The 13,637-nt window shown below is 42.3% G+C and overlaps 1 protein-coding gene across 7 annotated transcripts in view; it reads left to right on the forward strand.

Annotated features, from left to right (window-relative positions):
- The window catches only part of UGGT1 (UDP-glucose glycoprotein glucosyltransferase 1), a 150,832-nt gene that overhangs the window by 84,953 nt on the left and 52,242 nt on the right, over positions 1-13,637 (forward strand). For 6 of the 7 annotated variants that reach the window (XM_079781792.1, XM_079781791.1, XM_079781795.1 and 3 more), the window contains 7 exons: positions 2,886-3,006; positions 5,785-5,883; positions 6,591-6,614; positions 7,103-7,197; positions 9,369-9,575; positions 10,292-10,423; positions 11,136-11,266. In XM_079781792.1, the coding sequence (XP_079637918.1) occupies positions 2,886-3,006; positions 5,785-5,883; positions 6,591-6,614; positions 7,103-7,197; positions 9,369-9,575; positions 10,292-10,423; positions 11,136-11,266 (809 nt within the window). The remainder of the gene's footprint in view (positions 1-2,885; positions 3,007-5,784; positions 5,884-6,590; positions 6,615-7,102; positions 7,198-9,368; positions 9,576-10,291; positions 10,424-11,135; positions 11,267-13,637) is intronic. The other variant, XM_079781796.1, reaches the window with a different exon arrangement.

The raw sequence follows: 13,637 nt of genomic DNA on the forward strand, positions 1-13,637 counted from the left end.
CTTTCTCCTCATTGTAGCCAACACTTGATATTATCCGTCTCTTTAAGTGCCCTATATCTTCTTTGTAGAAATGTCTATTCAGATTATTTGCCCATGTTTAATTGGGTTGTTTTGTTATTTTTGAGTTGTAAGAATTTTTTTATGTATTCTTGATACTAATCGCTTTTATATATGTATTATTTTCACACATTTTCTCCATTTTATGATTTGCCTTTTCTTTTTTTTGTTTTGCTTGTTAATCTTCACCCAAGGATATTTTTCTTTCCCATTGATTTTTAGAGAGTAGCAGGGAAGGGGAGAGACACAGAGAGAGAGAACATCAATGTGAGAGAGACACATGGATTGGTTGCCTCCCGAAAGTGTCATGACCGGGGCTGGGAATTGAGCCTGTAACCAAGGTACATGTCCTTGCCTAAAATTGAACCCATAACCCTTCAGTCTGTGGGCTGGCACTCTAACCACTGAGCAAAATTGGCCAGGGCTGATTTGCCTTTTCACTGTTTGGTGGTGTCTTTTAAAGTTCAAATGTTTTTAATTTTGATTAAGTCCAATTTACTCTTTTTCTTTTGTTGCTCATGCTATTTGAATCATATATAATAAACTATTGTTTAATTCTAGGTCACAAAGATTTATACCTATATTTCTTTCTTCCTGAGCATTTTATAGTTTTTCTCTTAACATTTAATTTTTGGATCCATTTTCAGTTAGGTCTCCCAGTGAAAAATCCTCTTTATTTTTCTTTATCTGGGAATGTGTTTATTTGCCCTTCATTTAAAAGTGATAATTTACTTGGATATGGAATTCTTGATTGACTGCCTTTTCTTTTCAGCACTTCGAATATGTAATTCCATTGCCTTTTGATCTCTGATTTCTCTTGAGAAATCAGTTGTGAATCAGACTCAGGACTGGGTCTATGTGATGAGTCTCTTCTCTCCCTGTTTTCAGGGTCCTCTCTTTGGTTAGTTTTAGGGTCTTTCAGGACCCCCTTCCACTGTGACATTTCATCATTAGGTGTAGGTGTAGGACTCGGAGATTTTCTTTCTCAACTTTCGTGGGGTTTTTTTGTTGTTTTTTTTTTTTACAATGAACTACAGTTGATCCTTGAACAATTTAGGGGTTGGGGTGCCAACCTCCCTGCAGTTAAAAATTTGCATACAATTTTTGACTCCCTAAAACTTACCTACTAAGCCTACTGCGGTGACTGGAAGCCTTACTGTTAACATAAGAAGTTGATAAACACACATTTTGTATGTCATGTATTATATACTGTATTCTTATAATCAAGTAAACTAGAGAAAAATGTTAAGAAAATCATAATGAAGAGAAAATACATTTATAGCATTTATTGGGGGGAAAAAAATCTGTGTATCAGTGGACCCTTGCGAACCCATGTACTTCAAATGGTATTTTTCAAGGATTAGCTGTACAAGTATTTCTATAATATGAGAAGTATAAAAGGGAAGAGTCCCCACTGTAATTGTGATTCTGGAAATACGCAGTTACTTGGATGCCTGAGAGGGAAAAGGCTTGGGGTGATTTTTATTACAAAGTATATTAACTGCTTGAGAGAATTTATGTGGCCTTTTTCTTTAAGAGAAACTAACAATGAGCAGATCTCAGAATGTTTTTCTGCTTGTGTTAACTTTTTTTGTTGTTGTTGTTAATCCTCACCCGAGGATGTTTTTTTCATTGATTTTAGAGAGAGTGGAAGGGAAAGGGAGAGACAGAGAGAAACATAGATGTGAGAGAGACACACACATTGTTTGTGGTTACCTCCTGCACACGCCCTCACCAGGGACGGGTATCGAACCCACAATCAGGTACATGCCCTTGACTAGAAATCAAACCCATGACTCTTTGGTGTGTAGGCTGATGCTCTGACCACTGAATAACTGGCCAGGGCATGCTTGTGTTAACTCTTCATTTCATTTTATTTTGTAAAGTATGGCAACATTTTATTACGTATTTCCCGGCGTATAAGACGACTTTTTAACCCAGGAAAATCTTTTACGCCCAGTCGTCTTATACGCCTGAAAATACGGTATATACCACTTAAGGACAGGTATTGCCAGATAAAACTAATACCGTATTTTCCGGCGTATAAGACGACTGGGCATATAAGATTTTCTTGGGTTAAAAAGTCGTCTTGTACGCTGGAAAATACGGTATTTTTGGTGCATCTTCTTACGCATTTCTTCAAGAGCTGCTTCTTGCATCTGCTTAAGTCTTATTTTTTCATCTCTAGTAGTTTCTTCTAACTATGGTGGTGTCATAGGAAAAATGTCTTCAGTATAATTTTTATTAAAGGACTGACTTTGTCCAAAATCTGCATTTGAAACCAATGCGACTTTCTCCTGGCTCTCACGGGTACGGGTTCCACCTCAGTTCTCCTTTCTCCTTTGGTTGGGTTGCAGCTTGTGACCATGTTATGGTGTGAAAATGTGAAGTTATAAAATACAGCTTATGAGTTGGGAACTGGTGACATTAACTCTTAACTAATTTGAAGAACTTGCTTATTTCTGGGGAAGCACAGTGGTATGTGGAGAGATCAAATAAACCTGGATTTGCATTTTATATTCCCTTCTCATTAGTTCTGTGATCATGAGTTAGCTATTTAACCTCTGTGCCCTAGGTGCCTCATCTTTAAAATGGGCACAATGATACCTGCCACACATGGCTGAGGGAGTTAACATTACACTGTGCGTAATACACCGAGCTGTGCTTGGCAATACCAGGGACCTGTGAGGTGATAACGTCTGTTTGTAGCAATTGCTGTACATAAGAAGATAATATAAAGTTAATGATTTCTTAGTTTCTAATAAATTATTTTGATCAGATGTTTTAATGCTCATCCCACCCACTCCCTGTTTTCTTCTTTTCTTTAGGGTGAACTGTCCCATGATCAGGATGTGGTAGAGTATATTATGAATCAGCCAAATGTTGTTCCACGAATCAATTCTAGGATTTTGACAGCTGAGCGAGAATACCTGGATTTAACAGCAACCAGTAAGAAGCATTTCAGGAACAACTTTCGAGCTGTTTTTTATTAGTTTTTCAGAATCTTTGCATTTATTAGATGTCAGTGTTCAGAAGATAACCCAAGATTGTGACACAATTTTATGTTTAAACTCATTGCACCTTGAATTTATAATACAAGCTTCTAACACAAGAGTATCTTCCAAAAGGAGAGAAATTCTTCCTGGATAAATCCTTATAAAGTTTGAAAAATATTCAGTGCCTTTAACCAACTAAACAAGCGTAGATGATAAAGGGGACCTGTGTCATTCACTTTCTTAGTTATAAAACTCTCACGCAGCTATCTCTTCATCACCATTCCAGAAACAGCAATAACGTCAACAGATATTTTAGGTAGCTTTACTTTGAGAATATAATGCCTTTCTAAAAAATAAAGCTTCATTGAGAAATAGTGTCATGCCATAAAACTAAATCCTTTAAAGTGCGCAATTTCAAATTGTACAAATTTTAGTATATTTTCAAAGTTGTGTGATCATTACCACTATCTAATTTTAGAACATTATCATCACCCCCAAAAGAATTGATGTGCCCATTAGTAGTCACCTTCCATCTTTCTCTTCTATCCTCCAGCAACCACTAATCTAGTTTCTGTTTCTGTGGATGTTTCTATTCTGGAAATTTCATGTAATGGGGAGTTTTTGTGACTGGCTTCTAATGTTTTTCAAGTTCATCATGTCGTAGCACATGTCAGTAGTACTTCACTCCTTTTTATGCTGATTAATGTCTAGGATGTAACTAGCCCGTGTGCTGCTCAGCATTCCTCAGGGGATGGGTGTTTGGGTTGTTTCCACCAGAATGCCTTCTGCGAGGCAGATGTGCTTCGCCCAGGTGCAGTGTGCTCCTTAGGCCTTCCTGTGCGATCTGGCGGCCACTTCAGCTGGAAGAAGGGGACGCGTCATCACTGCCCAAGCAGTCTCACTGGGGGAAAGACGGGCACTGGCGAAGTCAGAGCCAAGTGTATCTGTTGTCATGGCGAATAATGAATGTGTAGATCTTCTTATGGCTGTTCCTTTATGGCAGCCATCTCCTAATCTAACGAACTGAATATCTTTTCAGTAGAGGGCATTGCACATATATGCTTATGTTTGAAAAAGAAGATAGTCAGAATGTGAACTGCATTGTTTCTTTACATTAGGTTTTAGCTTTTCACCAGAAGTTTTTTGTTTGTTTTTGTTAATCCTCACCAAGGATTTTATTCCCATTGACTTTTAGAGAGTGGAAGGAGGAGGGGGGGAGAGAGAGAAACAGCCATTTGAGAGCGACAACATCCATTGGTTGCCTCCCACATGTGTCCCAGGCCTGGGGATTGAACCTGCAACCCTTCAGTGCAACCCCTGAGCCACACCAGCCAGGGCACCAGAAGTTTCAATAGAGCAAGGCGAACAGTGTTGTGAATCTTTATCCTGAGCTTTTGTTGTTTTCATCATTTTAAACTGTCAGTAGTTACCTTTGGGGTGCGCATGAATGAAGAGCACAGACGAGTCCTTTCTTCATGGGCGCGTGGTCATGAGCTGAGAAACGGTGCTGGTCTCTGGAGCAGTGCAGTCTGCCCGGCGAGCTGTGGGCCTGTCAGGGAAGGCGCAGCTGGCCGCCTCCTGCCCCAGCCCCTGGCTCTGCCACCTTCGCTGCTCTCTTTTAGACTTGGAGGGCACTGCTTTCTGTCTAACTTACCAGTGCTTTCCTGTCTAGACTATGGCCTGAAAGGGTCAGTGTGTTTTGTGGAATGAAAGGATAGGTGGGTGAGTGGGTGAACAGACAAATAGATGGGAGGATGGGCACGACGTGCTGGGACGGCAGCGAGAGAAGAGTGGCATCAGGGTTGGGGTGAGGTGATGCATAAGCTTGGGGAGGTTGCTGGAGAGAGAGGGTGTATGATACCAGGCTGAAGCCCATTTTGTAGGTAGGAAGAAATTACTGGGTAGATCAGAGCAAGGGAATGACTTGCTGAAACTGGAATGTTGGCAAGAGGAATCTGAGGGGAAATGACTATTGAGAGCATGCCTAGGGGCACTAATCAGAGAAGATATGTATCGGAAACTGGCCTTTTGTTTCTGTCAGGGCTACGAAGATACTGTTTTCTGATCCATGAAAACATTAAAATGAGAATTTTTTTATTTTCTCTCCTATTTTTGCACCCCACCCCCAAATAAGGATAAGGAGGAGCTTATTATTGGGGGAATGGACCATGGAAGGGAGAGAGGAAGCCAAGGGGGGTCTTTAGGAAATCATTCTCGGGCAGTAAAGTGATAGAAGTGGGACTAGAATAATTCAAACCATGAAAATGACATACATACATGAGAGTCATGTGAGATGTGTTCATTTTTTAAAAAATATATATTTTATTGATTTTTTTATGAAAGGAGAGGGATAGAGAGTTAGAAACATAGACGAGAGAGAAACATCGATTCAGCTGCCTCTTGCACACTCCCTACTGGGGATGTGCCCGCATCCAAGGTACATGCCCCTGACCGGAATCAAACCTGGGACCCTTCAGTCCGCAGACCGACGCTCTATCCACTGAGCCAAACCAGTTAGGGCGAGATGTGTTCATTTTTATTAACTTTGTGTATTAAAATGTTATTACTGGAATAGGGGTCTGGGATTATAAAATTGTTTAATAAATATGAAGCAATATATCTCACTCATGCATTTTTATAAAACTTATGGTCATGTCAGATTATCAGTTGAAATTAACATTAGATTGAATTTAGGCATATTAATTATAAATCTATTTCAATTTTTTTTCAGATAACTTTTTTGTGGATGATTATGCTAGATTTACTGCCTTAGATTCTCAAGGCAAGACTGCTGCTATAGCCAATAGTATGAACTATCTGACAAAGAAAGGTAATCTATTCTAGGTTTATCTTGGATTCAACATTTGTTTTAGTATTTGCAGAAAATTCAATCATTAGTATCTGTTGGGAGAGAGATGTCATAATTTATTTTATTAATTCTTATGATTTGAGCATAGAAAATTTAATTATTTATATATTTCTGAAAATTTAAAAGTTGTCTTTGTAATTTTTAAATTAGATATTAAAGTCAAAAGGGAAACAATTTAATGGCTCAGAATGGGAACACATTTATGATATTTTGAAGGGTTAATGGATTGGAAATTGTTTTGACTTGCCTCTTCAGTGACAGCATTGGGTTGAATTTTTAAAGATAAACTTGGTTCTAGAAATACTTGTGTAAGTTTTAAACCTGGTTTGATGTAGTTACTTACCTAGGTGAAGGCTGTGGAATGATATTCTTTGGATGGCAGACAGAGGCACTTCCCCCGCGGCCACTCTGACTGCCCTTGAGGCAGCTGTCGCCTCCCACGGTAACCCCGGGAAGCTGGTCTGGCTCCCGGGCCTGTGCAGGTGCAGGCACTGCTCCCTTTGCTTCTTCCGGAAACTGGTTCCGAGGAGCACGGGTCAGTGCCCAGCCGCGTGGAACTGAGGAACAGGACGAAGCATAGGTCACGTTAGGCGTTATTTAACATTGGACTCTGAGAATAGGCAGTAATCCTAGAAATGACATTTTCTTTTTCCTTTGCCTTTGCCCAGGAATGTCCTCCAAGGAAATCTATGGTAACTTTAAACTTTAGTATGTTCTGTTTCTTTTCTTAATTATCGTATTTCAGGTACTGTTATAATTCAGAATTTATTGACCTTTTATTGGGATGTTTATGGAACCTGTGGGTAACATAATTTATCCATTCAGATAAAGTTTGTGTAAATGTTTGCAAAGAAGTATATTTCAGAAAGTTACAAATTAACATGATTAAAGACTATATGTTACCCACACGTTCAAAGGTCTTTTTCGTTTTATGTGCTAACAGATGCTCAGACCTTAGTAGAATTAATAAATGCATGTCCCTAGTTTATATTTAAGCCATATGGAAGGTACCCTGCTTTCATTCTATCAGTTTCACTACTTTTGCTTTGTATCTTTATTAAACTTGTAATCTTCTTATTTTTTTTGCATGGTTTTCAGAAATTATTTTACTTAATAACCATATTGAAACAGAATGTCCTTTCTTCTCTCCAACTCAGTCTATTGTTTTGTTTTTCTACAGATGATTCTTTCATTAGGCCAGTGACTTTTTGGATTGTTGGAGATTTTGACAGCCCGTCTGGAAGGCAGTTGCTGTACGATGCTCTAAAACATCAGGCAAGTGTCTACAGCTCAGTGTTGTCCTCGTGAGCATCTGTGTGCTGATCGTGCTCTTCTGGCGGCCTGCCCGCTTTCCTAGCGCTTGAGGGAGCAGAGCCCTGCTTCTCCACGGCCCGCCGGCCAGTAGAACAGAGAAGACGGCGCCTTCTGCTTAGTGAAGGGGTAGGCTCTTTCCGAGGAGAAAGAATGAGATCATCGTAGACAAGCTTTACGGTCTTGCTGCCGGGAAGCTGGGAGGTTGTGGGGTGCGTTGTGCCTACACTGAGAGCCTGGGGGGGAGTGAGGGGTGCAGAAGCAGGCCCGGTGTGCAGAGTGCATGAGCGTCGAGGGCCTGAGCGAATGGCAGTGGGCTCGTGGAGAAGAAACTGACTTCGGGAGAGTGTCATTGTCTGAGATGTTACATCTCCTTTTCTGGGGCAGCTTCAGACTGAGTCTTCAGTCCAGTGTCACACCTCTGGGTCCCCTTGGCACCTGTGTCTCGGGGAGGTTTTCTGAAACACTCACATATCCAGGTGGCCTCAGCGTTGCTGAGGAGCGGAGTTTTCTTCTGCTCTGAGAGGAAACAGATGGTTGCTGTGGTTAATTCAGAGTTGAATCAGGAGCAGTCCTAGTGAAGGACGATCAGTACATGTGTGAGGTGCCCTAACTCAGACTGACACGCGTGTAAGGTGCCATAACTCAGACTGACACATGTGTAAGGTGCCCTAACAGACTGCCCTAACTCTGAGTGATAGACATGCAAGTGGTGGTAGAGTGGGAAAAGGAAGGGAGTTGAATATTTTAAATGAAGTAAATATAGGTTCAAAAGAAGTGCAGAAACCATAGGCTACAGAGTGTCTCTAAGTGAACACACGCATGTGACCATGCCTGGGGAGAGAAGTGTCACATTCCTGAGAGCCCTCCCTGCTGTGGCCACACCAGGGCCCCAGCCTTTCCCTCTTCTCTCATAGAGTAAGTTTGTCTATTACTTTATTTTAATGGAATCTAATAATGTGTATTTGTGTTTGTTTTTTCCTCAATATTTTTGAGATTCATGAAATTACGAGTAATGTTAGTTCTTTTTCCTTGTGTCGTTTTGTATCATGTAACTATATCACAGTTTTGTTTCTTTAGTATATTTGATAGACATTTGGGTTGTTTCTGGTTTGGGGTATTCTGAAGAATGCTGCTGTGAATATTCTTATACATGTCTTTCGATACACAGACGTATCAATTTCTGTTGCTTATGTTCTTGCTATGAGCCCTTTTTTGGTTTTAAGGGTCCCAGATACCTTCTCTCACATGGATTCTTGTCTCTTTGCTCAGGGAGAGGTAAATCTTACTAGAAATCTGGAAAGGCCATGTGAACTAAGGAGGGTGGAGCAGAGCCCTGAAGAATGCTTGGGACTTAAGGAAGCAAAGATGGGTGTACTTGGGGTTCCCATGCCAATGTGAGGCATGATGTGCATTAGAAGAATACAAAATGTGGGGGGAGATACAGGACTCGGATGGTTTGTACTGTATGCTCTCTTTACAGGGTGGTAAAAATGAAGGGGGAAAGGTAGGGTAGAGGCCAGTTCATACTTGTAGCATTTTAACCTTGTTCTGTATACAGAGAGGGACTATCCACAACTTTTAGGAGAGGTATTTCCTCTATAGAATACTAGAGGCCTGGTGCATGAAAATCCATGCACTGGAGGTGGCATCCCTCAGCCCGGCCTGCCCCCTCTCACAGTCCGGGAGCCTTCAGGGGCAGGAGGCGACTGGGCCATCAGGGGAAGGCGACGCCCCATCACACTTCTTCTGCTGCCACTGCCGGCAGCGCAAGCCTCAGCCAGCCCTGGTTACCTGAGCCTCGGGAGGCTATGGGCAGCTGCCATCCGAGGCTTGCCTGTGCCTTGGGCCGGTCCTGGGGGGGCTGAGGGGACTGGGAGACTCTGGAGGCAGGCGGCCCAGCGGGGCTGAGGGGACTGGGCACCACCATCTTGTGGCTGTGGGCACCGCCATTTTGACATCTACCATATATAAGAGTAACCAACAGATGCAAAACATTGGGGGGTGAGGGCATGTATGGGAGTGGGGGGGGGGCAATGGTAAGATATGTACACATGTAATACCTTAATTTAAAAAATGATTAAAAAAAAAGAAAACATCTACCATATAATCCTTATTTCCTATTTTGTAAATAGAAATCCAGTAACAATGTGAGAATAAGCATGATCAACAATCCTAAGGAAGACATAAAGTATGAGAACACGCAGATCTCCCGAGCAATCTGGGCAGCTCTCCAAACACAAACCTCCAGCACTGCCAAGAACTTCATCACAAAAATGGTCAAGGAGGGGCCTGCGGAGGCCCTGGCTGCGGGGGCTGATGTTGGGGAGTTCGCCGTCGGGGTGAGTATCTGCACTGCTTGGGGCCACCTCTCTGTAATTTACCACAGACGTCCGCTCCCGGGGGCTGCAGTGTCTGAGCAGGATGGTGATTTTAGTTTTCAGTCTCAGGATTTCTCTTTTTGTTGTTGGAGGAATCTTTCTAAGAAATAGCAATTCTGCCACATGCCCTTTATTGCTTTTAAACTTGCTAGATTTTAACGTGTATGTTTTAAGCACAGGCCATTTGTTTTTATAGTTTTTGAAAGATAGACAATATTTGACTTGTCAGAGCAAAAGAACTGAGATGTAAGTCAGTTAATGAACTAAGAGCTAATGTGTTTGATGTGTTTCCAGTGTAAGCCCATGTTTATTCACTTACATGTAAAACGCCTTTTACTGTTTTTCAGTCTAAAAACTTATTATAAAATGGTAAGTATGCTTCATGTTTCAGTGAAAAGAAAGGCTCTCTCTTGAAATCAGAAAGGTTTTACAGTGCAGAGGAAAGGTATCGTGAACACTAGTTTGCCACTTGAACATCACATAAAAGAAAGGCGAAGGAAATGAGCGTTATTGATAGGCAGGAGGGTGGGAAAATGGGAGAATGGAAACATCATAATGTTAATTATTAAAATTAGTTATTACTTTCACTAATAGAGCGTTTTAATGATGTATTCACTATGCTATTCATTTTTGTGGTTTAATAACTTACTTGTCCTTAATTACAATTACTTTCCTAGGGCATGGATTTCAGTCTTTTTAAAGAGGTCTTTGAGTCTTCCAAAATGGATTTCATTTTGTCTCATGCCATGTACTGCAGGGATGTCCTGAAGCTGAAGAAGGGACAGAGGGCAGTGATCAGCAATGGAAGGGTGAGGATCTTGTCCTGAGACAAGCTTGGCTTCCAATTAGATCAGTGCCCAGCCTTGGCCGCACTCTCCTCGGAAGGTAGACGCCCTTCAAACAGAGCCACTCTTTCCAAAGGGGGTGCGGCTGACGAGTGCTGGTGATTGTTTTGACTCTGGTTCTGGAGGTGTGCTCACGTTGACATGTGTCCTGTGTTTGCTTTTGTCCTGCCGTGGGGCAAGGCAGTGAGACGCAGTGGCTCTCCGAACACAAGTCCGTGAGACCTGGACACAGGAAGCACTGAGCCCGTGGCGCGTGCCTGCAGCTCGGCAGCCTGTGTGCATGCAGCTGGGTTGGGCTTACACTCTTTAAGGCTCGCAGCACTGAGATGAGAGCGTAGGCTGTGGTGGACAAACCTGACTTTACATCTCTGTTTTGGCTTTATTATTTATATTTGGTGAGAATTGATGAAAACTATATTCTTTTATTTCAGAGTTTGCTTACTGTAAAAATATTGCAAAATATACAAGTCTACACTCTGTGTAGTTAAGGAATTGTTAAGTAAATAGCAGTGTGAGTTCATGGGGATGGTACTTGTCCATTTTCATGGACTTCATTCTGAAGTAAGCTTGTCTTGGGTCTCTAACGTGGTTTGGTTCCTTAGGTAGCCTGAGGACAACCACGCCCTGCTTTACAGCTTGCAGGTTTCCACACTGGCCACTCTGTTCTCCTTCACAGATCATTGGGCCACTGGAGGATAATGAACTCTTTAATCAGGATGATTTCCACCTCCTAGAAAACATCATCTTAAAAACTTCAGGACAGAAAATTAAATCTCACATTCAACAGCTTCGGGTAGAAGAAGATGTGTAAGTTTTACATAGAAGAAATTTGTTATGTCTTAGGGGCTATATATGTTTTTCATCTGTATTTTTAAAATTTTATTTTTCAATTGCACTTTACATTCACTGTTATTTTATACTAGAGGCTCACTCCTGATTGGCTGGTGGGCATCGCAAAGGTACAGTCAATTTGCATCTTTCTCTTTTATTAGTGTAGATTAGTTTCAGGTGCACAGCATAGTGGCTAGACATTCATGTAACTCACAAAGTGATCCTCCTAGTCCTACCTAATAAAAGAGTAATATGCAAATTGACCGTACCTTCGCTACACCCACAAGCCACGCCCACCAGGAAAGCATCCACTGGAGGCTTTTCTGGCCTTGGGCACCAGCGGGGAGCCTGCGATGGATCGCAGGGAACTGGGGGTCCGCTCCTGCGAGGGTGTCTGCTCCTGTGGTGGATTGCAGGGAGCTGGGGTCCCCTGCCCTGGCCTAAAGCTTTGGCCAGAGGCTTTAGGCCTGGGCAGGGCACAGCCCTCCATTGGTGTGAAGTATAGAGGAAACACCTTTTCTGACTACACATTGGCTAAGCTTCCTGTATGCCACTGGTAATATTCTTAGTAACTTGGGTAATAAGAATCCAAAAAGGTGATCTAGGGCTTTTCCACCACACTTCTAGAGAAAAAAACAAAGGTCCGCTGCTGGAGGGCTAAGGAATGTCATATCCTGACCTAGCCGGTTTGACTCAGTGGATTGAGCCTTGGCCTGCCGACCACAGGGTTTGGGTTCGATTCTGATCAAAGGCATGTACCTAGGTTGCAGGCTCCTCCCTGGCCAGGGCCCAGATCAGGGCTCATGCAGGAGGCAACCAATCGAAGTGTTCCTCTCACTTTGATGTTTCTCTCTGTCTTTCCCTTTCTCTTCCACATTCTCTAAAAGTCAATGGAAACATATCCTTAGGCGAGGATAAAAAAAGAAAGAGAGAGAGAGAGAGAGAGAGAGAGAGAGGAATGCATATCCTATGAAAGACACATCTTGAAAATGCCTAAAGAAAGTTGTCATTTTTTCTTGGTGAAGGGACTGGAGTCCGTGTTGATGAAAACACCTTGGTGGCTGCGGTGACTGGCAGTGGCTGCAGCAGCGGGGTGATGGGGCTGGTGCCTTCCCCTGATCAGCCCGGTCGCCTCCCACAAAGGGAGGCCAGACTGCGGCTTAGGCCCGCTTCCCGTGGGGATCGGGCCTAAGCCGTCAGTAGGACATCCTCTGAGGGCTCCCAGTATGTGAGAGGGGGCAGGTTGGGCTGAGGGACCCCTCACCCCCAGTGCATGAATTTCGTGCACTGGGCCCCTAGTAAGTCTAATAATGACCGTAGTTATACAATATCAGTGACTTTACTCCTTATGCTGAACTTTGCATTCCTGGGACTATGTTGTAACTACTAATTGGTAATTTTAATTCCTTCACCGTCTTTACTCAGTCCCTCAAAATTCCTCTCATCTGACAACCCTCAGTTTGTTCTCTATACTTATGAGTCTATTTCTGTTTTGTTCATTTGTTTTGCTCTTTAAATTCCACATATAAGTGAAATCTATGGTATTTGTCTTTCTTTGTCTGACTTAATTCACTTAGCATAACACCCTCTAAGTCTATCCATGTGGTCTCTAATGGCAAGATTTCACTTCTTTCTTTGGCTGAGTAATATTCCATTATATATATATATACACACACACACACACACACACACACACACACGGACGCACACATACATACATACATACATACATACATACATACATACATACCAAATCTTCTTTATCCATTCACGTATCGCTAGGCACTTAGGTTGCTTCCATATTTTGGCTATTGTAAGTAATGCTTCAGTGAATATAGGTGTGCATATGTCCTTCCTTTTTTTTGTTTTGTTAATCCTCACCTGAGGATATGTTTCCATTGATTTTTAGAGAGAGTGGAGGATAGAGGGAGAGACAGAGAGACATCAGTGTGAGAGAGACACAGCTTTTGATTGCCTCCTGCAGGTGCCCCAACCAGGGCTCGGGAACCTGCAACTAAGGTATGTGCCTTTGGCCAGAAACAAACCCAGGACCCTTCAGTCTGCAGGCCGATGCTCTTTCCCCTGAGCCAAACCTGCTAGGGCTGCATATGTCCTTTCAAATTAGTGTTTTGCGTTTCTTCAAATAAATACCCAGAAGTGGAATTGCTGGGTCATAGGTAGTTCCATTTTTAATTTTTTGAGGTAACTCTTTGCTTTCTGCAGTAGCTGTATCAGCCTGCATTCCCACCAAAAGTGCATGAGAGTTCCCTTTTCTCCATATCCTTGCTAACATTTATTGTTGACTTATTGATGATAAGCATTCTGACAGGTGTGCGGTGGTATCTCA

The sequence above is a fragment of the Cnephaeus nilssonii genome, assembly GCF_951640355.1.
Source record: "Cnephaeus nilssonii genome assembly, chromosome: 10".
Classification (NCBI taxonomy): Eukaryota; Metazoa; Chordata; class Mammalia; order Chiroptera; family Vespertilionidae; genus Cnephaeus; species Cnephaeus nilssonii.